Genomic DNA, 27,314 nt, shown 5'->3' with positions numbered 1-27,314 from the left:
CTATATTACATTTGTTTTTGAATAAAATTATAGTTAACTATGCTATTAAATAAGCGAGGCTAAATTCATATGACTGAAATGACTAATAAAACACTTGGAAAGCTTATAGGGACATGAAAAGTGCAAAGATCTAGATTATGTTAATAAATAAATTAAACTAAGCATTACTATGATCCATCTCTTGTTTGAATGTATAAATATCATGCAGTAAAAAGCAACAATAAAAATATCGACATAAGAATTTAATGATTCAATATAAAAGTCAGGTTTCACATATTTTATGACATCGGCAAAGACATGTATTCATTCATAACTAGTGGAACCAGAGATTCCACAATTTCTTCTATGAAAGTTAGAAAAAAGGGTTAAAAGTTTAAATACTATAAGATGCAATATTATGGTTGTGCTAAAGGCCGAAATAAGAATTTATACAGATGAAGACGCATGCATATCCTCACAACGTATACAGCTTTTGATCATAAATTTTATTTTTAATGCATTTTATCCAGAAAGATTAAATTAGAAGAATTTGAAATATCTGAGTTGTCTAGATGGCGACAAAAACAGTGGCACATTGTTTAGAAAAATACTCGCCTAATGTCTTTCACAAATTTCACCTTAGTACAACATACAATACAGCAAAGTCTCACTCAAAATATTGAACTTGTTATTTAGTGGGAGGAAATTCTGTTAATGATTGGAGATATATATTTATTAAATTTATTTTCGTTTATCTCCGAGATATCATGCCATCATACATTATATATTTGGGATAAATAAGATTAAAATTAAAAATACGATTACATTAATTAAATCAGAAACATTCATTTTTTGATTGAATGGTAAGAGATCACATAAGATTTTTTTTTTTTTTTTTTTAAAATGGAGATGTAAAGCCAAATGATAAAAAAAAAAAAAAAAATGACTTTTGCCCAATTCACTGAAAGTTTGTTTAAAAAAACAAAAAACAAAAACAAAACAAATTAAAACACAAATTCAATGTTCAGTAATTTTGGCATCAGATTGGAGAAAGAGGTGCATTCACACTATGCTGTGAAGATTCCTTCAAGGGAGATGACACACTCGCCTTACACGGGGAGGTTGGAGGAGAGTCAAGAGACAAATCAATATCGATGTCAAAATCAACATCTTCCTCAGCTTCTCCCACTGTTCCTTCACTGTGATTTACACTTGAAGTTTCAGATGAATTCACAGATGCAACCGAATTGGACCTGCAACAGAAGAAAAACAAAAATTAGAGTATAAGAATGTACGTCAAGTTTTTTTTTTCTTCGAAAGACAAGTGTTGTTGGCTTTTGTTTATGGTTTCCATTGTGTAGACACATTTGATGGATTCGCAATAAAATAAAAAAGCAGGCATAGATAAAGAAATTCTGATGCTCTTTCAAATTATGCATTTTCTGTTTAGAACTGGATGGATGGATGGGTTATTTAATCAGCATGTCAACCTTTGTGGGTCATTTAATGCTGTTTTTTTTTTTTTTTTCCTTTTCTTTCAACCCCTTCTGGCCCATTCAATGCTGAATGTAGTTATTTTGAGGATAGTATTTGATGTTGTATCCAGTTATTTTATAGGAGACTTTTATTCTTGAAGCTCTTTGTATTTTCAATCGTTAGTTTGTAGTTTTTGGTTTGGTTGTTTTATAGTGGATTTTATCACTTTTGTTATGTCTTGCAGGATGCTTTTGCAGAATATAAGGTTTTTGCGGGTTATATTTTTTTGGAAGAGTCCTATTTCTTTAATGTAAGATAAGATTTTTCTGGTGTTGTTCTCTTTGAAGATTATTTGAAGATCTATTTCTTTATTTGATTATTTGAAGATCTATTTCTTTATAGTGTTTTTTCCTAATTTGTGCATTCAGTTAGTAAATGTTTTACAGTAAGTGGTACTTGACAGGGAATGCATTGGGGTTGAGTTTCTCCTTTTAGGAGGTAGGAATGGGTTAAGTGTGTGTGACCTATTCTAAGTCTTGTTAAAATGACATTTTGTTTTCTGTTTGTTTTTTGATAATCCTGCCTTCTCTCTCCAAGTGTGGGTTTTATATTGTATAATTTGTTATCTGTATTTTTATTCCATTGACTTTGCCATTTCCCAAATATATGGCTGTTGATCAGGGGTCTAATATCCGTGTATGGGATCCTGTACCCATCAAGATTCAACTTCATTGCCTCCTTAGCCATAGCATCAGCTCTTTCATTGCCCTCGATTCCCATGTGGCTAGGGATCCAGATGAATATTATTTTCTTTTGGTCGGTAATGAGATTTATTTTGTTTAGGAGTTTGATAATTACGGGGTTCTCTTGTTTTCTATTTTTTATAGCTGTTAAAACGGATAAGGAGTCAGAGAATATAATGAATTTTTCTGAGTTTTCTTCAGCAATGATATCCAGTGCTAAATCTATGGCTCTGGTTTCAGCACTAAATATAGAGGCTTCATTTGGAAGTCGTTTGCTAATTTTTGTATTGTTGTAGGTAGCTGCACATCCAACTCTATCGTTATCCTTCGAGCCATCTGTGTATATGTATGTATAGTCAGAGTAGCATAGCTTGATATTTTCAAGTTCTTCTTGAAATATGGCAGGATTTGTTTTTGATTTTTTATTTTCATTTAAGTTCAGCATTACGTCTGGTTGTCTCATAGTCCATGGTGGGTTTTCGGATATTACAGTATGGTGGATATTTGTTATTGGAATTTGAGATTCTTCTATACTGGTTTCCATTCGAAGTCCGAAGGTTTTTATGGCTTTTTCTTTCCTGTTAAATAGGTTCCTATATTTGGGGTCAAAGGTACATTGATAAGCGGGGTTTGTTGGGCAAGACTTTAGTTTCAGGTAGTATTGTAAGCCAAGTTTTTCCCGTCTGAGCTTTAGGGGTGTTCGTGAGCATATAGGCTTTCTTTGGGGGATGTTCTATATGCTCCCAAGATTAGTCTTAGTCCTTCATGGTGAATGGGGTCAAGGATATTTATGTAGGAAGGCCTTGCTGACCCATAAATGAAACAGCCATAGTCCAGTTTCGAACGAATTAGAGTCCTGTATAGTTTTAGGAGCGCTTGTTGGTCTGCTCCCCAGTCTGTGTTAGCGACAATTCTTAATAATTGTAGTGCTTTGTGGCATTTTTGCTTTAAATATTTCAGATGGGGAATAAAATTCAATTTTTTGTCAAAAATGATCCCTAGGTATTTATATTGATCAGTAATATCATTTTTTTTGCCATCGAGTTTGAGGGTTGGATCGTTGTGCATTTTTTTAAATATTACATGCACTTCGTTTTAGACTCAGAAAATTTAAGACCATTTTCTGTGGCCCACCGGTTTATTTTGTTTAGGTTCAGCTGCAACTTGTTTGAACATTTTTTGATCTACAACAGATCAAGAAGTCATCGACATATCGGGAGAAGTTGGTTCCAGGACTTGGGCATTTGGTAATATTGTTAATCTTTATATTAAAAAAAGTGACTGATAGTATGCTTCCTTGTGGGACCCCTTCCTCCTGGTTTTCGAGGTCAGAAAGGGTGGATCCCACACGGACCCTAAAGTTCCTGTCAGATAAAAAATCTTTTATTAGTTTGGGTAGTCTTCCCTTTAGACCTAGATTGTGCAGGTCTTTCATAATGCCATATCTCCATGTTGTCTCGTACGCTTTTTCCAAATCAAAGAAGATGGTCGTTTTTATGTACCCCTCTCTAATGTTGCTTGTTTCCATATGTCAGGGAGTTTACCCCTGATCCAAATGTCATTGAAGATGTTTTGGAGGTAGATTAAGGATTTTTGAAGTAGTTGTTTCAAGAACTCGTAGTGGATCTCATTTGGCCCTGTTGCAGTGTTGTGTGAACTGTTTATGGCGTCGGTTAATTCAGATAGGGTGAAAGGTTTGTTGTAGTCTTCTACATTGTCTGAGTTGAAGTTTAGTTTGTTTCTTTCAGCATCTAGTTTGATTTTTTTGAATTGTGGTTTATAATTTTTGCTAGAGGAGTTTTTTTGAGAAGGTTTTTGCGAGTACATTTACTATATCCTTTTTGCTGGTTATTTTTGTATTATCTTTTGACAGGTGTTTTAGCGGTGTTGGTTGATTTTTACCAGCTATCTTTCTAACCATATTCCAGATTTGTTTTGTTTTGGTGTTAGAGTTCAGTTTGCTGATATAGACTCTCCATGACATTCTTTTGGCCTCCTTAATTGTTCTACGGGCTTTTGCTCGGTTTTGTTTGAATTGGTCTAGATTGTGGGTAGTGGGACGACTTTTAAGTTTTCGCAGTGCAGCTTTACGTAATCTTACCGCCTTTTGGCAATCTTCATTAAACCAAGGTCTTTTATATTTTTTGGATTTGGAGCCTTTGGGTATACATTGCCCAGCTATTGACATCAACGTATCAGTGAAAAGTTCCATAGAGTTCTCCGGTTCATCTTTGTCTATTAGTTTTGCATTGCATTGGGTTTTATATTCCTCCCAATTTGCTTTGTTTAGCTTCCATCTGGGGAGGTTATCTTCAATCGGGATTGAGTTTTCAAGTATGATGGGAAAGGGATCGCTACCACATGAGTCATCATACACTTGCCAGCTGTAGTCCGATCATGTGGCTGGGTCGCATAGCAACAAATCAATGGCTGAGTATGTACCTGAGGCAGGGTGGAGATATGTATTGGAGTTTTGGTTCATGAGGGACAGATTGTTATTGTTGATTATATTTTCTAGTTTTTTTTACCTTTTATGTTTGTTTTATTGCTTCCCCATATGATGTTGTGGCTGTTGAAGTCTCCTAGTAGGATGTATGGTTTAGGAAGTTGTTCTATTATTTTGTTGACTTCGGCTTCATTTATGGGGTCATGTGGTGGGATATACATGGAGCAAATGTTGATAGTTTTATATAAAGTGGTTTTCACAGCAATTGCTTGTAATGTGGTGTCTAGAGTTATTTCGCTCTGAGGGATGTCGTTTCTAACTAGAATCGATACACCTCCGGAGGCCCTCTGTCCAGTATTGTGTATAAAATTGTATTGGGTGTAGTTTTTTATAGTGATGTTATCATGTGTCTTTAGGAATGTTTCTTGGAGGCAGATGATAGCAGGTCGTAGTTTAGATATTAACAGTAGCAAGTCGTTTATGTTTGCCTTAAGTCCTCGGCAGTTCCATTGAATGATAGTTTGAGTTTTTTTTATTGTGGTCTGTCATTTTATTTGTCTGGGAGTGTTTTGTCTTCTACCTCCATCTCCTCCAGTGTTCTTATTTTGTTTCCTCCTCTTGAAGTTGATTGGGATCTAGATCTCGGTTTGTTAATTGTTTTTTCTTTAGTTTTCGTTTTATTGGGTGATCGTGTTGTTTCATTTGATTTGTTTGTAAAGGTGGTTTTCATTTGGTGAGTTTTTTCTTTGTTTGATTTAATTTGAGTTTTTTGATTTGTTGGTTCTGGTTTTTTTTGTTGTACTCTCTTTTGTAGACTGATTATTTCCAGAGTTCAGGATTAGTGTTTTAATTTCTTTCATTAGGTCTTTCATCTCTTTTATCAATTGAGATAGTTCTTCAGTTTTTATTTCTGGAGAATTTTTTGTATAGCTTTGACAACTTTGATTTGTGTTTATTTTAGCATTTTTGGTTACTTCTGAGTATCTTTTTTTTTTTTTTTTTTTTTTTTTTTTTACACAGTGATCACCACTTATCAAGGCCCGGAAGCCACTCAGGGATAAGGGTTATTGCAAGTACATTAAGTTAGTGAGGAGATTTGCTGAAGTGTTTACTTAAGGGGGGGCGGTTCATTAGGAATTTGTTAACATTGGACTTGAAGACATCCAAGTTGTAGTCCGGAGGGAAGCAGGCAGACGGAACAGAGTTCCACAGGCGTGCAGTTCTAAGAAAGAAGCTTTGTTCATGGAATCCGCGTTTTGATTTAGGCACAGTGGGGGAAATTTTTCAGTGGATTCAGCTAGACGGGTGTTTTTCGTGAAAGATTGGCGAGGGGGGACAAGAGATTGGAGTTCAGATGAGCATCTGCCATGGAAATAACGATAAAACAAGGACAGGCTCGCAACGTCTCTTCTGTGGGAGAGAGGTTGCAGGGTAGAGAAAAGGGCATCCCCCAGTAAGCCACGAAGTCTATTTTGTACTCTGTCAAGGCAGGATAGGCTGTTTTTAGCAGCTCCTGCCCAGATATGGCAACAGTATTCCATCCTTGGACGTACTTGGCTTTTATATAGATAGAGAATTGCATCAGTAGTGAGATATCTTCTCGAGCGGTAGAAGGATCCCACCATCTTTCCAGCGACCTTGGCAACAGACTTGATGTACGTGTTCCATTTCAGATCAGGAGTAAAGGTCAAACCCAGAAGCTTGTCAAAACACGGAGCCTCACCCAGACGAGAGCCATCCATCACAATTGATGCCAGCTGGGGATCAGAGCGTTGATGATGTAAGGATAGGAGTTTGGTTTTGGATGCATTAAAGGTAACCAGCCACATCTTCCCCCACTGAACCACGCGCTCAAGATCAGGAGAGAGAATCAGAGAGAACTTTGTCATTTACAGCCTTTGATGTGTTGCCGTAGATGGTTGTGTCATCAGCATAGATGTCAACGAATGATTTAAGTATGTGTTTAGGGAGGTCACTGATGTAGATCAGGAAGAGAGTTGGGCCCAGGATTGACCCCTGGGGGACTCCAGCATTTATATTGCAGGCCTCCGATTTTTGTCCATCGACCACTACTCTTATGAGCCTATGGGAGAGAAATGATTTAATGATCGAGAAAACATTTCCAGTTATACCGTAGCTGGAAATCTTGTGAAGTAGACCCTTATGCCATACCTTGTCAAAGGCCTTTCATATGTCAAGAGCAATTGCCCTAGAAAGGAAGCCTTTGTCAAGAGATTCACTTATCCTGTGGGATATAACCGTCAGCACATCTGCGGTAGATCTTGCAGAGCGGAAACCATATTGTGTGTCACTAAGAAGGTTATTCCTGCTGAGGTGGTTGACTATTTCTCTATTTAATATGGATTCCAGCAACTTACTCATAACACACAGGAGACTTATAGGTCTGTATTGAGAGGGAGATGACTTATCACCTGAATTCTTAAATATAGGGCAAACTGAAGAGGTCTTCCAGGGAGTCGGAAAGCACTTCTCTTTAAGGCAGCGCTTAAATAGTTTCGTAAGTATGGGAGCAAGTTCTGGTTGAAGCTTTTTTAACACTATAATTGAGATGCCATCAGGGCCAGTTGCTTTACTGGAATCTAGGTTCTTTATTAGTTTGGCGACCTCCTGCACGGATATTTGCATGTTACCTAGCTTGTTCTGTGTTATAGGAGGAAATATGGGGAGTTGATGGCCTTCGTCGCATAGGGTAGAATTAGCTGCAAAGTTCTTTGCAAATAGTTTGGCCTTGTCTGACGCTGACGAGATGACATCTGGTCCATTGATAATGGTTGGTATAGAACGCACACTTCTGTTCAGGATCCTATTTGTTATTTGCCAAAACTGGTGGGATCCAAGCCGCTGATCAGCTACCTTGGATTTAACAGACTGGGCATATAGCTCTCTTGCATTTTTGATTACTCTTTTACAGTGGTTGCTGGCAGACCTGAAAGCAGCTTTAGTTTCAGTGCATCTATTACGTTGGTAGCTATGGAAAAAGCGATTTCTGTGCGCGATAGCAGCAGCACATTCTCCCCCCTCGCCAATCTTTCACGAAAAACACCCGTCTAGCTGAATCCACTGAAAAATTTCCCCCACTCTATATCTGTGAGAACCATGGCTGGCTGTTAGGTTTTTGTTGAAATTTTTTAGATGGTATGAATTGATCTATGCCTACAATTAACCATTCGGTCAGATCTGATACTATAGAGGACACATCCTTTTTAAACATGGAGTGCAGAGGTAAATCAGATATGAATGTATGGAAGCTATCCCAGTCAGCCATAGAGTATCGGTATACAGTACAGTGGAGGGGTACGTCTGGGGGCTTCTTACATTTCGTTTTTATCTTAACTGATACGACGGAGTGGTCGGAGGATCCTAGAGGAGAATGAACAGAACATGAACATAGCTCAGGGGAAATTGAGAGAAAAGGTCTAAGAGGCTTGCATATTGACTGGGTGTATCGGGCACACGGGTGGGTTCGCAAATAATCTGAGTGAGGTCATAAGCAATGGCAAAATCATGACAAAACCTTCCCTCGTCATCTGTCTTATTTGAATGGGTCAGCCATTCCACGTTATAGACGTTGAAATCACCACATATGTGGATGTTAGCCGAGGGATGTGAAGACAGTATGTGGTCAATTTTCTCAGATATGCTCTTAAAGATAGTAACTCCGCTGTTGTGGGGCCTATAGAGGGCAAATATAAATGCAGTGGTGTTAGCAAGTGCAACCCTGAAGCACATATAGGGTAAATTAGGATCTTCTCTAGAGATATCCCTGCCACACGCGAAGCCATCCTTAATGTAGGCACATATTCCATGCCCATGGCGATCTTGGGGGTCAGATTTAGCTGTTAAATTTGAGTATCCGTTAATTATGAACTCGTCTAGGGTAGTGGTCGGTCCTATTCCAGTTTCACTTAGAAATAATATGTCCGGTTTCGTCTCCTGTAATTGGGTTTCAACCTCTGGAAGGTTGGAACGTAGAGCCCTGATGTTGGAGAAGGAGACCTGGTAGTAGGGGTCTACGTTGAAAGATGGGGTTCTAGGTTTAATCGAGTTTTTATTCTGGATATATTTCATGTTGAGGTTTGGGGATTTGTGGAATAGGTCGGCATACTTGGTTAGAGCAGTACAGAGAGGGAAAGTAAGAGAGAAAAAGACAGGAATTTTTTTTTTTTTTTTTTTGTAGCACACAAAAAGGTAAAGCCGTAACAATTACCCACTAGTATGGCATCGAGAGGCCCCACCAGAGACTACTGCATGGTCCAGATCCACTCACCAAATGGCAATACAGCAGTCCCAGTACTTTGTGCCTGCTGATAGGACAGCCTCCTTAGTGGTTAATCCAAGGTTTGGGCCCCTGACTATCAGGCGGATAACGTCAGCCCAGACAAACGTTTACCTCCAGCACCCTTACTAGTGACATGGCCACAAGGACAGACAGAGACAGAAAAATTTCCGACATCTCAGACTACTGGTCACCAAGTACTACCGACCTTTAAGCAGCTTTTTCTTCACCCTTTGTCAGAAAAATCACTCATTGAATGAGGACTGAATGACAAAATAGGAGAAGCGAGAGTTACTGGAGCTGCCGATAACACATCCACTGTATTATCTACTCTCCATCTTGCGTTCATAATTTTCCTGGCTTCTGGGAAGGTTATATTTTTTGTGTACTTTATTGTTGTTATTTCTTTTTGCCATGTTTTGCATCCTTTGAAGTCAGCTGAATGGTTTTCCTTACAGTTTGAGCATTTGGGGTCTTTTTTGCAGTCACTATGTTTTGAGTTTTCACCACATCTTACACAGATGTGCGATTTGGTGCATTTGGATTGGTGATGTCCAAATTGTTGACAATTGTAGCACCTTAGAGGGTTTGGGATGTATTTTTCAACGTTCACTTTTAGGTATCCGATTTTAATCTCACTGGGGGGGGGGGGGGGGGGGGGTTGTGGAGTCAAAGGAGAGTATATATGTATTTGTCCATATAGTTTCTGCATTTCGTTTTATTTTTATTCTTTTTACATCTGGGGGGTGGGGCATTCGCCTAGGCTCAACAAGGATACAAAGGTGATATACTCGATTTATGTGATATCATTTATGAGTACCTGTTTTCCTTTGATGTTACTTTGGGATACAAAGTAATTTAAAGGGTTTGCAGCCATGTCATAGATATTTCACTTAGTCGATTGACCCTCAGCCACCGCTTTCCACCATATATTAGGGAGTAGATGTTATTTATGGGGAAGGGATAGGCATATTGTGTTGATAATAGGTCTATGGGGTGGGCGATATATGGTGGGGCTTGACGTGATCAGCCGATTGGTCGGATTGGTCCGACTGCCCGTCTAGCCCAGTAAGGGCCAAAGTGGTGTGTTGGGAAGTGGGGGTACTAAATCCTGACCGCCAAATCTCTCAACCACTAGGATCCTGTCCTAAGAGTATTACGGGTCGCTACCTATGGCCAACAGGTAGCCTCATTGAGGGACTTCTACTCTCTGCAGGGGGGTAGTCGGCATACTCTGATGCCCTGCCGACAGGGTCCAGTAGAATCTGATCAAATTTTGAAGAATAATTTTTTAATAGAATGTATTTATTATTATTTATTTATTTTTGGTTTGTTTTTTATTTAACCCATAGTTGGGATCCTAACAGGTACTACCACTCCGGGTCAGAGTGGACCTGGGAGCAATGGCAATTAAAGGGTGGCTCCACGCTACCCAAAGCCTGCAAACTGGGGCCTCATCAGATATAGTTTAAGGTCATATCTAGGACCGGGAAGTAGGGAAGGAAAAAGAAAGGAGGAGAGAAGGGAGAGGGGCTGTTGATTTTGTTTTTATTTTTGTAGAACATAAGTTTTACAAAAGAGAATAGAAAACAAAAACAGAAATCGATGTAGGTGCATTTTGTCTCAGAAGGCAGCTTGATCTGGTAGCACCAGGTTTAGAACTAGAATTCATATTTTCAAAATAACATTTTAATTTTGGCAGACAATTTCTTGATTATTTTGGGGACAGATTTTAAAATTAGTTTTTAAAAACCTTGTCAGAACAGATGAATGTAAAAGTTTCAAAAATTAAGTAAATGAATTTATAAATAATAAAGGTTTTTTTTTTTCCATGAAAACTATTGAATATTTAAGATTTGATTGGTAGTAAAAAAAAAAAAAAAAAAAAAACTTTGCGAAGATTAAAATTATGGCAATGGTAGTCTGATAAAAAAAAAAAAAAAAAAAAAAACCCTAAAAACGATGAACTTGATAATTCTAAAATCATATAAGAAAAATACAAAAGCATGAATAAAAGAGAAAAATAATTTTCTCACAAAACCAATCAGCTAGAATTATAGCTGAAATGAGGGACGATTTTCCAACAATGAATTAAAAATGAAATATTACCAAGATCAAACATATTGCAAAGTTACATTTGAAGAAGTCATGAAAAACCAATGTTAAAAAGACAGGTGGGCATAATCAGTGACAGAAACGACCACTAGAAATGATTCTTTCAATTTTGATCAAAATAATTGCAGGAAAATGTTCAAAATTTTAATCCAGCAAATCTTAATCGGTTGCTATAATTCAGTTTCAATAATGATATTCACAAGACACTGAAGGTGTGTGTGTGTGAGAGAAAAAAACAGTTTTAATATGCAACTAGCAGGGATACCCAGAGTTGACTGGGTCCACAAATAGAAGAAAGTTCTGTTTGGACACATTTGCTATACTAAGGACATTGAGCAATTTTTCATCATTATTATATATATCAATTCCATTGTGAGCAACATTGATAAAATTTTCTTGGAAATACAGTTCTACCCCCAACCCCATATCTGCATTTTTAAGAGGTAGCAGTACTTAATCACTTCCCCACCAGACTTTTTGGCAGTTTCCATTCAATCAATCAGATTATGGAATGGGGGAAGGTCTGTTACTTTGAGGGTAGTTTTCTCAGCATGGTCTGTAATGTTGCACAATCATAAAATCTACTTAAATATGATATTTCAATTAAAAAAAAAAAAAAAAAATAATAATTTATAATTGAAATATATTTTTTTTTATATATATATTTCAATTATATATATAAAAAAAATTTATAATTGAAATATATATAATTGAAATATATATATATAAAAAAATATATATATTTCAATTATAAATTTTTTTTTTTTTAATAATTGAAATATCATATTTAAGTAGATTTTATGATTATATGATTTTATGATTATATATTTCAATTATAAAATTTTTTTTTTTATAATTGAAATATCACATTTAAAAAAAAAAAAAAAAAATTTTTATAATTGAAATATATTTAAGTAGATTTTTTGATTGTGCAACATTACAGACCATGCTGAGAAAACTACCCTCAAAGTAACAGACCTTCCCCCATTCCATAATCTGATTGATTGAATGAAAACTGCCAAAAAGTCTGGTGGGGAAGTGATTAAGTACTGCTACCTCTTAAAAATGCAGATATGGGGTTGGGGGTAGAAGTGTATTTCCAAGAAAATTTATCAATGTTGCTCACAATGGAATTGATAAAAGAAAAAAGAAAGAGATAAACAGACATATCGAATTTCCGGTCATGAATAAATAGAAGAAAGGGGTGGAGGGTTAGTGCACTTTAATTTGAAAAACAAAAGATGATAAAAAAACAAAAATGCTGCATCATGGTGTAAAACAGACGAAAACACAAAAAGAAAAGGACGCGAACTCACAAAGAATAAAAGCATGTTATTCACCAGACTACAATGACACAGATGTTATGACATTTAGCTTTTTAAAATGAAAGAAACGATGAGTTGCTCAGGTGTGGTTTGCAAACATTGTTAAAAAGCAAAGGCTCACTGACCCCCCCCCCCATCATGTGTTCAAGAAATCACTCTTTCCAACGGTAAAATACTTGTGCCTGTTTGATGCGGAGATGACAAGAGTTTTTAGTAGACAAGCACGCACACAATTGAGATTTATATAATAGAAGATAGATGGAACAATTCTTTTAACGATATGCAGTAAATACTACTTACCGTGGTATATTATTAATATTGTCAAATTGATGAAGTAAGATACGCCAGTTTTTCATTTGTCCATCCCATGACCTTCGACTGCATTTTTGATATTTATTTGGTGTTTTTGGATGATTCTTTTTACGCTTTGGCCTGAAAATGAACAATGTCATAAAAACTAGATATGGAAACTTGAAGAGCAACTATTTGCAAATAATTGAAAAATAAAATACATTATTATAATAGAGATGACATGCAAGAATGTGAGTAGCAAGAGGGAGAGAGGGGAGAGAGAAAAAAAAAAAAAAAAAAAAAAAAAATCAGAATTTCTTAATCGGGTCATGATTTCCACGTGAGAAGTATTTGGGGAGAGAAATAAAGTCCAGCCAACTTTCTTTAATGTTTTAAGTGTGAATTTCAACCAAAAGGCATTGAGGCTAAGTGAAAATACGATTTTTTTTTTTTTTTTTTTTTAAAATTAAAAAAAGTGAACTGATGCCCAAGTGTGTTAAAACGACAAATCCTCACATTTTTACACTTACAAAGCTAAATGAAGATTCTCGAAAGGATGAAACACTAGTGTCTGTAGTGTATTTAATTATTATAGTAAATAATTATGTCAGCTCCTTCAAGAAACTAGTTTCTTATCGTTGAACACTTGCATAGATCATTGTATAATTAGATCACTCTGTCTGACGTAAAAAACACTTAAAAATAAAAATGTTTAAATTCAATGTTATTTCACGCGGTTAATGGTAGCCGAATGGATATGGTCTTTGAAAATTAAGCCAGAGATGGCTTGTGTTGCCGGGTTCGAATCTATCGACTGGGGTTAATCGTAACCCCCTGCACTGAAGATTCCCGAAAGAATGAAAATGTAGGTATTTAATTATTATAGTATATAATAATAATAATAATAATATATATATATATATATTATTATTAACATTTATAACAGTGTGGTGGGGGATATGAGAGAGAGAGTGTCGCGCGCTATGAAAATATATATGGCAATTAAACAGTTTATACGCAATGGTAAACTTTAAACTAATATAAATTTATATATATATATATATTATACTAGCTGGGCTACCCAATGTTGCTCGGGACCATATAAACAATGAGAAAATTGAAGTTGATTTTGAATATAATTGTTATTCTTTGAAGAGACGAATTTTTAATGTGTATGTATCATTTGCTATTTCGAGCAAAAGAATATTTTACCTACACTAGGACAGCTATTACACATATGAAATAATTGTACCTTCCCTAGGACAGGTAATTTACAGAATGTATATGAAATAATTGTACCTGTTTGGGACAGGTAATTTACAACATATTTAAAATATGTTTACCTACTGTCGGACGGGTAATTTATATACATATATGAAACAATTTCACATACTTTCAACAGGTATTGTACAACATATATGAAATAATTTCTCTTTCTACCAAGGCTACCATGAATTTAAGAAAATTCAAATAATTTTTTAAAAGATGGATAATTAGGATTTCCAAATTAATACATAAATACATTGTGTTGGTTAATGTGTTCGGAACACTTGCTTCATCATAAATTTCAACATTACTGCGTTTCTTTCCTCCCTCACTATTGGCACTATTATTTCAAGATAAATTGTCAGTTTTGGAAGATGTCTTAGCAGGATTTTAAAATGAATGCATAAATACATTGACAAAGTTTAGTGATTAGACAACCCTTGCTCCATTATCAAATTCTACATTATTCTGTTTCATTTTTTCACCACTACCGACAATCAAAATTTTTTGGAAAAAAGACGTCATTTTCAGATTACTCAGCTGGCTTTCACAAATAAACAAATATGTTGAGAAGCTTTGTGATTAGGCAACCCTTACTTCACTACAAAATTCCACATTACTGTGTTCTTTCCCTCCCTACTACTGAAAGCATCATTTTAAGTGAAATTATAACATTTCTTGACCATAACTCAGCAGGTTTTCCAAATAATTACATAAATGCATTGATGCGAATAATCATTAAGCAACTTTTACTTTACCACAATTTTCAATATCAATATAGTTCCTACTACGACAACTGCCAACAACACATTAGTAAGAGAAATGATGTCATTCCATAGTTATTCCATATATTTGGAATATGACACTGGGAGATTGCACCACCCCAAAATGGACATTACTCTCTCCAGCCCCACCCCAAAACTGAAGGTTTGTTAATTCATAGAGAACTCCAGAGCACGTTAAAAAGCAACATAATCATGTGTCTTTCTACTCACCACTACAACTGTGACGTCATTCCCAGAAAAATATTGATCACCTACAGAAACTGATAAATTGTCTGGGCTTCATTACAAACAGACCAATCAATTAACTCACATCGCATTAATTTTCATAATTCTTGGATATGTTACTAATTTAGACAATCATTTTTCATAATTTTAACCCACATTACCCCCCCCCCCCCAAATAATAACTATGTAATAATCTATTAAAAATATACATGAAATAAAGTAATCTGTAAATCGTAAACGGTTTCAACCATTTTCGGCACTGACTGCTTATCCCCCACCACACTGTTATAAATGTTAATAAATTAATGTCTAAAATGTAAAATGCTGCAGCCATTTCCGGGACTGACACTAAGCCTCACGCCACTGTTAAAAATATGAATTAGTAATACACACCGACGAAAAAACGCTTTGGATAATCACAGATTTCAAGGTAGTTCTACTAAAATAGCCATATTTTTTAAACCAAAGCACTTCAAGTCTTCAAATTACTACTGTTTTGTTCGGAAATGAATATACTTTCAAATGAATTAATAAATATGAATGTACATTATATATTTTAAGAGTTTTAAGCAAATAAAGTGATAAAAATGGGAACGTCATAAAATGGCGTTTTCGGTAAGGCTTTGTAATGACCCCCCCCCCGTTTTCTAAAGGTCCGTACCGTGATTGTATGAAGAATTTCGTCATGAAATTTGGAAACCAATCAGAAGAGGTGTTAATCTTAATACTGTCAAGTGTCCGAAATATTTTTGACCATTTCTTTTTTTGTCATGTTAAAAATAAGACTTTAATATGACGAGTATCGAACATTTTGAAAAAAAAATTCTTCGGACACCCAGTAGTAAGTAAATCAATCTTTTTACTATCTTTATCAATTAAAAGTATTATTTTATGTTGAGTAGGACCGCGGTAATTGATAATTTAAAAGGACCTACCCGAAAAAAAAAATTGTTTCTATTTCTCGAATTTGGTCAAATGAAGTTAGTATTACTAGAAGTAGCAGCAGCTCCAGCCTGTAGAATCAGTGTATAAACAACACGCGTTCTTTAATTTTTATTCAAGAACGAATTAAGAAAAACATGAAAATATGAATATAAATGTTCTTATATGTTTAATGAGAGCTATTTTGTTATCAGAATAACATTAGTTTAGAACTATTCGGTTTTCAGAATGTATAATAACAATCCCAACCAATTCGGCATTATGAATCTGTTGCAATTTCTCACATTGCTTGTCAAATTTAAAAACATGGTTAAAAAAACAAAATAAACTTTTGTAGATATATAGCTTGCATTCTTTAAATTAGTTTTGAACAACGAATTAAAACAATGTTTTACTGCGAACAGCCACAAATGTTTTTTTTCAAAATCAAAATAAGTATCAAAATCTCGTTTATACATAGATTCGAAAAAGTTGTCAAAAAACAAATATATAACAAATGTTATCAAAGGCAAGATAAGTTACTTTTCTACCTAACTGGATAATTTTCTAGTGTTTTTATTTAATGTAACATGTTTATTCAGCTCGAAAAACGTACAGTGTTTACCGATGTATTGGAAAATTAAAAATGGCACCCGGCCCGACTCTCTTTGACACGGTAAGTTTGAGAAAAGGAGTTAAAAAAAAAAAAAAAAAAAAAACTATACAAAATACTGTTAAAAACTCACCGAATATATGTCAGCCTAAGTCACGGTAACATATTGAGCGAGTTTCTAGCAGTATTTTGTCTACTTTTTTATTTTTTAATTCTTTTCCCCAAACTTACCGTTTCAAGAGAGTCGGGCGCCATTTTAAATTTTCCAAAACATTGGTAAACACTGTTTTCAAGCTGAATAAACATGTTACATTAAATAAAAACACTAAAAAATTATCCAGTTAGGTAGAAAAGTAACTTGCTTTTGATAACATTTATTTGTTATATATTTGTTTTTTTTGACAACTTTTTCGAATCTATGTGTATAGTAATACCAACCCTCAAAATCTATATCAGTATTCTTGAAATTTTAAAAGCAGTTAGAAAACACATCAAACTACAATTAGGAAGCTTTTTATTTCGTTATTTTTTTTTCTACTTATTAAGCGAAAGATATTTTTACAACCTGCTCCAGCGTAGTATAAACGGCCTATGGAATTAACACCTTCAACCTCGAAAATAGAAATCAACAAATTTTTGAACGCTCTCTTTGAAAAAAAGCTCTCTTAACTTCACCTCTAATCCAAATTATGTGCAGCAAGTCTCCTCCTAAAACACTCTTTAACCCTAACAATAACACTAAGTTCGAGTGGAAAGCCCCCCCCCCCCAACAAAAAATAGACCCTTCCTTAAAGAAAAATACACATCAAAATAAATTGGTTAACTGTCCTAAAATGCTAGAATGGCCAGGAAATGGTGAATTATTTTACATTAAATTTTTGTGAAACTAACCTCTCCCCCCTCTAATATTGTTTTTGTTAGTTTTGTCTCTGTCAAGTTTTCAGTATGTTCACACATAATTTTCCTTAGCTCTACAATTAATTCAAAGTCCGAATGGCAACCCTCCCCATATTCACATTGCATAGAAACCCTCTTAAAACTACACATAATCATCTTAAAAAGCATGCATATTTTCCCATAGAAAAAAAAAAAAAAAAAAACAGTTAACTGTCCTAAAATGCTAGAATGACCTGTAATAGGAAATTATTTTACATTCAATTCTAAAATAATTTGTTTATCTTTCATTAAAGTTTTTCATGGCATTTTATACATAATTTCCTAAAAAGGTAGAATCACATTTTGGAGGGGTGGTCAGAAGGAGTTGAGTGGGGTTAAACAGAAGGTGTTAATCTACAATAATACCAAAGAAATATTGCAATATATTCATTTTTAAATGGTCTTATGTTTAGATTTAAGTTTTTTGTACATAAAGCACATTACAATTCAACTTTGAGTTCTCCAACTTCTTTTCTGTTTATGGATACATGGCATTTTTAAGGAATTGCTGCATATTTATGCACATTTACTGCAGATTATTTGGAAACCATAAACTTTGGGAGATTTTCAGTTGCATATTCCGATTCCTTGTACAAAAATACACTTATATGGTAAATTTCATTTCTTAGTCTTGTGTTTTAACAAAGATATGACATTTTTACTGAAAAAGTAGTGTAAAAAATGTGACGAAACACATATGGTCTTAAAGAGGGAAAAATATCCAAACGTGTGAGGCACAAAAATAGCCATAACTTCCTTAATTTTAATCAGATTTTAAAAATTTAAAAAGATTCTTTCTTAGCTCATCAAGCTCTTTCTATGCATACCAATATCGAAATATTTCAAGCTATTTCAATTTTTTCATGTGTATTGCTATATGAATGAAATGCAGTAATGTTTAACTTGTAAACGGTTTTGGTCATTTTCTGGACTGATTTTATATCCCCCACCTCACTGTTTTAAAAGCATACAGGAAATAATGTAATGTCTAAATCGTAGACTGTTTCAGTTTTTAATATTAGATAAAGTAATTTTGAGACACTAAACTGCTTCAGCCGTTTCCGAGCCTGACTCCGTATTCCTACTCCTTTTAAAATATATATGAAATAAAGTATTTTCGAGACCATAAACTGCTGCTTCAGCCATTACCAGGGCTTACTCCATATTCTCCTCCCCACCTCTTAAAATATATGCTGTGCCAGTTATTTTGTATTTTTTTTATTTTTGGAGGAGGTAATGCCTGGTAAAAAAAACTATATTACGCTTACTTGGCCTTTTGGCTAAGATCAAAGTGTAGTATCTGTTGTGGTAATTAAATTCTAGGTGGAGTGGAAATAATGGTATATGAACAAAAGAAAATTATTTTTTTTTGTATGAAACAAATATTTTGTAAACATTCAGTTTTGTTTATGAATCCACAAAAAAATGGTAAAATACTTACTTTGGTATCAATTTGGTAAAGTTATCATATCCAATTGTATTTTTGCCATAATCGATATCTTTTTGTCTTCGCATTAACGTATTTGGATCCATTTCAACTTCTTCCAAACTAAACAAAAATTAAAACATATGTACTATAAAAATTATGACAATATCATTTTTCCATTGCATTTCTTTAACAATTAAAATTCCAGTGAAAACAATGTTGAATTTGGGTACAAAATGCCATTTACTTCAGAAATCAGATACTGAGAAATTCATGATCATAATATTCAAATTTTAAATGTTTCCGAAAGACAAATTGCATATTTTTTTTTTTTATCGTACTGATTAACCAATACTTTATTTACTTAATTTAAATATGAAATTTCTTACAGTATTAAAGTTAACTTCATTTGAATTGACTCAAAAGTTCATTTTTTTTTTTTTTTTATATATCTCCATCCCTTCAGATCCTGAAAGATTTATGAATATTCATAAGTCTTAAAAAAGTCTTGAGATTTTCTGGAGGGGAAACAAAGAAACACTTACACATGTCCTTCCTTATTTGCTTTTTTATCCAGTTCAAGTTTCCGACAATATCTGAAAAAGTGAAACGAAATACAGGAAAATAAAATCAGTTTTATTTAAAAAAAAAAAAAAAAAAAAAATGCGCTGTCATTCATCTTTAACAAAGAATATTATATATTTGGAAAAGCAATAAAATAATTTGATTTGAGATATTTATATATCTAATAGATTTCTGACATTAAAGTAGAACATGGGTAAAAACAGCAAAACTTTCATAAAACTTAATATTTTTCAAGTTATATCTTTGAAATTAGTTGGTTTTTTTTACAGGTTGATTTGAGTCAATGTGAACTGAATGTGGGAAAGGGGAAAGAGAGGTAGGCAGGAGTTTGATTATAAAGATGTCATATAGTCTTAGATCTAGGGCTATGCAAGTGTGTTAGATGTGTTATTTTTTTTGTGTCATGCTTACAGCCGAGTCGTTTAATTGTTATGAATTTCCATTTCTTGTAATAAAGAATTCTTCATAAGTTTTGGTTTCTGTTTCAATTATAGCTGATGGCACTCCAGTAATCTATTTTTTTAAAAATAATTTTAATCAAGGCTTCATAAGTTTGGATTTTGGTAAGTTTATCTCTCTCTCTCTCTATATATATATATATATATATATATATATATATATATATATATATTTTTTTAATAGGTTGAATTCTTTGCATGGGGCTCTAAAGTTCACTATGGAAAGTGAAAAGGACAATTCGCTTCCCTTCTTGGATATTCTTGTCGAATGTTCAAAGGGGAGGGGGTCTCACTACAGTTCATAGGAAGCCGACATTTACTGGCCTATATGTGAACTGGTTGTCTTTTGTACCAAAATCACGTAAGGTTGGCTTAATACTTTGGTACATAGCGCCCCCATGATTTGTTTGCCGAATAGATTAGATGCCGAACTCGATAAGATCAGGGAAATATTCATCGATAATGGTTATCCTGTTGACCTTATTGATGACTGTATTTTTAAAAAGGTTGCGGATTTTAATTCCCCCAAAAAGTTTGGACCTTTGAAATGTCCGGTTTGTTCAAAACTACCGTGTATTGGGGATAAGAGTAATAGACTATCCAAACAGATTCGCAGAAGTATTTATGACTGCTTCTATCCTTGCGTTTGTTATACACTACGAGACCTGTTTTTCCTTCTTTTCGCAAGGATAGTTTGCCTTACATCCAAAATAGCAATATTGTTTGTTTGTTTGTTCAGTTTATTGGCCTATCCTGCATGGTCATTTAAGGCCAAATAAGTTCATTTTTTTTTTTTTTTTTTTGGATGTCTTAGTAAGGTAGGTGTTCTTTATTTTCCAGTACGTCAAGGTAAGATTGGAGGAAGGTCTGTAAGAGATTTGGGTTGAAAAATTTTTTTTTTTTTTTTTTTTTTGGTAGATTTATACTTTGGAGGAGAGGTTTACCTCTTTCAAGTAATTTAGAATTGTTTATTCATTTATTTTTTCAAAGAGATCTTTAATATTGTTAATGCTGTAGTGTTTTTGGCGTAGGGGGGGGGGGCTAGGTCAATGCAGTTAATTAAAAAATGTTTAATGGTGTAGTTTTCTTGGCAAGGTAAGCATTCAGGTGGATTTTCTCCTTTTAATAGGAATGAGTGGGTGATATTTGTATGCCCTGTTCTTAATCTTGTAATGATTACTTCTCTTCGGTTTAGTTTAGATTTGGGATTCCATTCTCCAAGTGTAGGTTTGATTTCTTGTAGCTTGTTTTTTGTATAAGTGTTCCATTGTTGTTGCCATTTTGTTTTGCTTTATTTGCTATACAGGTTTATGGTTGGTTTAAAGTCAGTGTAGGGGATTTTTATGTTGGAGATTTCCAAGTTTAGTGACTCTTTAGCAGTTAGGTCAGCTTTTGTGTTCCCTAGGATGCCAATATGGCTTGGGATCCAGCATAGGATGATTTGTTTTTGAGTATGAAGAAAATCGAGTTTGTTTAATAGATTAGTTATTAGCGGATTGCAAATGTTCTTTTCTTTTAATGAAGTTAGAACTGATAAAGAGTCCGAAAATATTATAAACTTGTTTGCTTGATTAGCACTTATAATATTAAGGGCCAGGTTTATTGCTGAGGCTTCAGCACTAAAGATGGAAGACCTATCAGGTAGACGTTTTTGGATTTTTCTTTGCCGATAAATAGCAGAGCTTCCGACTTTTTCTTTGGTTTTAGCTCTGTCAGTATGTGTTCATAGTCCGGATAGTCATGTATTTTTTCCATATAGATGGATTTGATTGTGTTCGATTTGGGGTGTTTAGAGAGATCTAATAGTATAGGAGAGTGGTTTGGATGTTTGGGTGGGTTTATAGCAGTTTTGGAAAGCCAGGGTGGATGTTTGAGTGTAGAAGCTTTGTGGATTTGCGAGATGTTAATTTTGGCTTCGTTTTTTATTTCTTTCATACGGAGACCATAAGGCTTGATTGCTTTTTCCTTTCTTTGGAATAGGATTTGGTGTTTGGGGTGAGAGACACTCTGGTATATAGGGCTCGAAGTGTTAGATGCAAGTTTTGTATAGTATTGTAGGGCTAATTTTGTCCGTCTCATTTCAAGTGTAGGTTCATTCGCTTCTGCATAAAGACTCTCGACTGGTTTAGTGGGAAACGCTCCAAGTGCTAGTCGGAGTCCTTGGTGATGAATTGTGTTCAGTTCTTTAATGTAGGATTTTCTTGTTGTACCGTAGATAAAGCAGCCATAGTCCAACTTTGATCTTATCAGTGTTTGATAGAGTTTTAGAATTGTTTTGCAATCAGCTCCCCAGTTTGTATGAGCTATGGTTCTCACAAGTTGCATTCTTTCCTTAAGTATTTAATGTGGGGTATGAAGGTGAGTTTTTTGTCAAAGGTGATTCCAAGATACTTGTATTGATCCGTAACTGTTAGTCTATTATTGTTAATTTTTAGCTCAGGGTCAGGATGCATTTTTCTATGTTGGCAGAAGTGAACACATTTTGTTTTTGTTTTTGAGAAAAGCTGAAGCCATTTTTGGTAGCCCAGCTAGTAATTTTGTTGATGCATAATTGTAGGTGTCGTTCAATAGTGTTCATATGTTTGGCCTTAAAACTAATCATGAGATCGTCAACATAGATGGCATAGTTTGTTCCGAAGTTTATGTTATTAACTATATTGTTTATTTTCACATTAAAGAGTGTAACTGAAAGAATTCCACCTTGGGGAACTCCCAATTCTTGTTTTTGAGACTTTGATAAGATGTTTCCGAGTCTTACTTGGAAGGTTTTGTCACTCAGATAGTTTTTGATAAATGTTGGCATTCTGCCTCTTAAACCTAGTTCATTCAGGTCTTTTAATATTCCATACTTCCAAGTGGTATCAAAAGCTTTTTCTATGTCAAAGAAAACTGTTACCACATGTTCTTTGAGGATGAAAGCTTCTCTAATATAGGTTTCCAAATTTATGATATGGTCAATAGGGCTTCTGCCCTTTTGGAAGCCTGCTTGGTGTTCAGAGATTAGGTGATTTCTTTCTAGATATCAGGATAGTCTTCTATTGATCATTCGCTCGAGGGTTTTGCAGATGCAACTAGTAAGTGCAATGGGACGGTAGTTTATTGGATCTGAGGGGTCTTTTGAAGGTTTAGGTATGGGAATTATAATGGCATGTTTCCAAGTGTCAGGGAATTTTTAATTGATCCAGATATCATTGAAAATTTTGAGGAGGTATTCTTTTGATTTCATTGGCAATTCTTTTAGGAAGACATAGGGGATTTCATCTGGTCCGGCTGTTGAATTATGGATGTTTTTGAGAGATTCTTCTAATTCGTACATAGTAAGGATTTGATTGTAGTATTCAGTGTTGTCTGAATGGAAGCGGATTTGTTGTTGTTCTGCTTGGTTTTTGAGGACTTGGAATTCTTTGTTCCTATTAGTTGGTGAGGAGTTTTTGGCAAAGTTTTCTGCTAAGATTTCAGCTATTTTTTCTTTGTTAGTGATTTTGACATTGTGATGGATGAGATGTTTATTAGCTTGTTTAGTGTATTTCCCAGTAATTTTGTTCCATATTTCCTTAGGTTTGGTGTTTGAATTTAGTTGGCTAACAAGTTTGCCATGTTAAATGGTTCTGCAAGCTTTGACTCGGTTTATTTTGTAATTTTCTAAATTTTCTTTAGTTGGTTGGCTATTAAATTTTCTGAGTGCTGTTCGTCTGGCTCTGAGCGCTTCTTTGCAATCTTTGTTATACCAAGGCTTGTTATATCTTGTTGATGGGGAGCTTTTAGGAATAGTTTTCTCAGCTATAATATTTAGAGTATTGGTGAAGTGGGTAATGTCATCATCTTTTGTTAAATTAGCTTCTTGCACTAGGTCTGTATGGCACATTTTTTTGAAATCTTCCCAGTTGGCCTTATGCAAGTTCCATCGGGGTGTTTTAGTGTCATTCTCTGGTTCTTGACCTAGGATGATCGGGAAGTGATCACTCCCACAGGTCTCATGATGTACATTCCATTTATATTCTGGGAAAAAACTGGGTTCTGATATAGTGAGGTCAATAGCCGAGAGTGTTCCAGAGCTAGGGTGAAGATAGGTGTTGGTTCCGTTGTTAAACAAACATAGTTGGTTTTCATCTAGAAAATTTTCGATAATTTTACCTCTTCTGCTTGTTTGTTTCCCCATAGTTCATTGTGGCTATTAAAGTCACCCATGAGGATAAAAGGTTTAGGGAGTTGTTGGATCAATAAGTTCAAGTCTGTTTTATTTATGTTTTCATTAGGTGGCAGGTATAGGGAGCAAATTGTTAGCGGTTTTCTTAGACTGATGGTTACTGCAACGGCTTGTAGTGTTGTATTCAGTTTGATTTCGCTTTGAATTATATTATTATTAATTAGAATGGACACTCCTCCGGAGGCTCTATTTCCTTGTTCGGGTATATAATCATAAGTTGTATATCGTTTGATATGTAGTGTGTTCTGAATTTTCTTATAAGTTTCTTGTAGGCATATGACTGCTGGGTGAAAAGAGGCAATGAGAAGGTTCAATTCGTCGAAATTTGCCTTTTCACCTCTAATGTTCCATTGAAGGAATACTGGTTTATAGGTCATTGGTGGTAAGGTAATGATCCTCTGTGCTGTGTTTTTTTTTTTTTTTTTTTTTTAAAAAGTTGATTATGGATTTTAGTATTGGTGTTGATATAAGGTATGGATTTGGTGTAAGTTGTGGAGGGTTTTCAATTAGCTTTGTTTTTTTTCTTCTGTTTTTGGCTTGTCTTCTGTTTGGTCTTTTGTTTCGGGATCTGGAACTAGAATTAGCATGGGACCTTATGTCCGTTTTGTTTTGGTTTTTCTTTTGTTTTGACGTTGATCGATGGGAGATTTCTTGATTTAAGGTTTCTGTTTGTTGGTTCGGGTATTCTGTTTCCATTTCATCTTCAGTTTGATTTTTAGGGATTGGGGTTCTAGTTCTGGAGTTTGAACGGGACCTTATAACTGTTTTGTTTAGGTTTTTCTTTTGTTTTGGTGGCGTTCGATAGGAAATTTCTTGTTTTGGGGTTTCTGTTTGATATTCAGTCTCCATTTCATCAGTTTCTATTAAATTTTTGGTGAGGATTTCTATTTTTTTGTTTTGCTGGTTTATTAATTAGTTTTAAGAAAGTTAGCTCTTGGGGATATTGGCTTTTAAGAGGGGAGGTTTGGGTTTGGGAGGAGTTAAATACTTTATTGGGTTCTTTCCTAGTTTCTAGTTTTAATTTTTCTAGTTTTTGAAAGTGTTGTATTTTTTAGTTTTTTTTGGAAGTTAAGCAATTCGTTTGGTTCTAGATGTACCAGTTTTTCAATAAGTTCATTGTATTTATCAGGCTGGTTGGTGGGATTTGTTTTTTCTGTTATTTTCGCATATGTTTTATTTCTAATGACTCCTTCCACTATTGTCTTCGCTTCTAAGTAAGAAATGTTTCGTTTATGCTTTGTGGCTAAGATTTCCTTTTCAGTTTTCCATCGTTCACAGCTTTTTGAGTAGGCAGGGTGCTCACCTTGGCCGTTTATACATTTGGACTCATGACATTCTTGTTCATTGTGACTTATTTCTTTAGAGCCACATTTAGCGCACGTGGGATGACCTCTGCAGGCATCTCTATGGTGACCGAATTTTTGACAGTTGAAACATCTCAGAGGATTTGGGATGTATATTTCAACTGGTTCCATGGTGTAACCAATTTTAATTTTAGGTGGAATTTTTGGAGTGTTAAATGTAATAATATAAGTATGGGTTGGTATTTTTTCTGAGTTTTTCTTTATATAGATTCTTTTAGAGTCAATGACTCCTTGTTTGCTCAGTTCGTTTTGGATTTCTTCTGGTGAAGCCAGTGATAGTTCCCGGCTACGGATAACTCCTTTGGATTGATTTAGTTTATTGTGTGGGGTAACTTTAATGTTAATATTATGGAAAGTTTTCATATTTTCTAAATTTAGGCTTTGTCTCAATTTCTATTAATAGGTTACCATCTTTAGTTTTTTTTTTTTACCATTTTAGGATTTATTTTCCTTGTTAACACCTTTTCAATGAGAAAGGGGATAATTTTGACATTGCCGTTTCGTCCAAAGATTCTAATACATAGTATTTAGGAAAATCCGTATTTTCCTCATTATCTGAGTCCGATAAGGCGCGTTTGGGTTTTTTTTTTTTGTTTTGACATAAATATGGATAAAAGTTTCTTTGCCTGTGTTCCCCACCCACCTCAGAGCCCAATATTGGGACTTGTCAAGGGGGAAACCCATTCGCCTTGACAGAGTCAGGGCTACACAGGAGGCAGTATACTCAGTCAAGTAAGAAATACCGAGCATCTGTCGTTACTCAATTTTTCACTACCCAAATCTAGAGTGAACAAAATTTTGTGATTGCAGCCGTGTCGAGATTGGATTCTACACTTGCTGATTGACCCTTGGCCAGCGCTTTCGAACGTCTACTTTAGGGGTGAGGTTTATCAGTTTCTATGGTTTTGTTTAAGAGGATTTCTTTTGCTAATTTTAAATTTCTCAGTTTAGTCTGAACCATTGATAGTAGACGTAGTGCTTGACCTGACCAGCCGATTGATCGGATCGGGCCCCTCCGACCGCCCGTCTAACCGAGGTAAGGGCCAAAGAGATGTGTTAGGAAGAGGAGGCTCATGAACTCGTCCTCCAGGACCTTTAATCACCAGGATTCCGTTCCAAGGTGTCACGGGTCGCCACCCACGGCCAACAGGTGGCCCCATTGAGGGACTTTTACCCTCTGCAGGGGGGCAGTCAGTGTATTCTAATGCCCCACTCACAGGGCCAATAGCAATATTGTATATCAATTCAAATGCCAGTGCGATGCTGGTTATGTTGGGCGAACATCCTTGCATCTTTGGACTTGTATAAACCAGCACGTTCCATCTTAAATCAGACAAGGGAGGATGGAATCTGGTAGTCTCTGCAGCCTTGGACTATTGGCCAGCATTTGGTTGATAATCCATGCTGTGCCGATAGATATAAAATAGAATGGTTCGAGGTGCTACATAGAGCGGACTCCAGAAAACATTTAAAGATTTTGGAGTATGTTTGTATCGCGGTGCGTAAACCTTTGTGCCGGCAAAAAGAAACAGCGAACGCATTGTTTCTCTTTGGGAAACTTTTAATTTTTTCTCCCCTCATTGTGCCAATATTTTAATCATTTTTAAACGACAATTTAATTTTAGTTTGCCCCCATACTTTTGGCACATTCAATAGTTCCCCATTAGAACTTTTAAACTTTCGAGATATTTTGTTACGCTATCGATTTTCCTCCTGACAAGATGATAGCCGAAAGAGCTCTAGAGAAACTTCCGTGTATTTTATTTAAAGCTTTATACAAATTTTATACCTCCAAACATTTATTTTCATAAGTTTTGATTTCAATTCAAGCTGATGCACCTAAGTCACATGAATAT

The 27,314-nt window shown here is 34.9% G+C and overlaps 1 protein-coding gene across 4 annotated transcripts in view; it reads right to left on the bottom strand.

Annotated features, from left to right (window-relative positions):
- Window positions 1–227: 227 nt before the first annotated feature.
- LOC145267124 (uncharacterized) overlaps window positions 228–27,314 on the bottom strand; it is an 81,952-nt gene continuing 54,865 nt past the window's right edge. For all 4 annotated transcript variants that reach the window (XM_080123156.1, XM_080123158.1, XM_080123157.1 and 1 more), the window contains 4 exons: window positions 19,390–19,440; window positions 18,860–18,967; window positions 12,682–12,813; window positions 228–1,232 (listed from right to left, as the gene is read on the bottom strand). In XM_080123156.1, coding sequence (XP_079979282.1) covers window positions 1,019–1,232; window positions 12,682–12,813; window positions 18,860–18,967; window positions 19,390–19,440 — 505 coding nt within the window. In that variant the 3' untranslated portion in view covers window positions 228–1,018. The remainder of the gene's footprint in view (window positions 1,233–12,681; window positions 12,814–18,859; window positions 18,968–19,389; window positions 19,441–27,314) is intronic.

This window comes from Euprymna scolopes, chromosome 42 (assembly GCF_053919585.1).
Source record: "Euprymna scolopes isolate OS-2025 chromosome 42, ASM5391958v1, whole genome shotgun sequence".
In the NCBI taxonomy this organism is placed as follows: Eukaryota; Metazoa; Mollusca; class Cephalopoda; order Sepiida; family Sepiolidae; genus Euprymna; species Euprymna scolopes.
The sequence above is the reverse complement of the archived record's forward strand: the minus strand, read 5'-3'. Positions and strand labels throughout refer to the sequence as shown.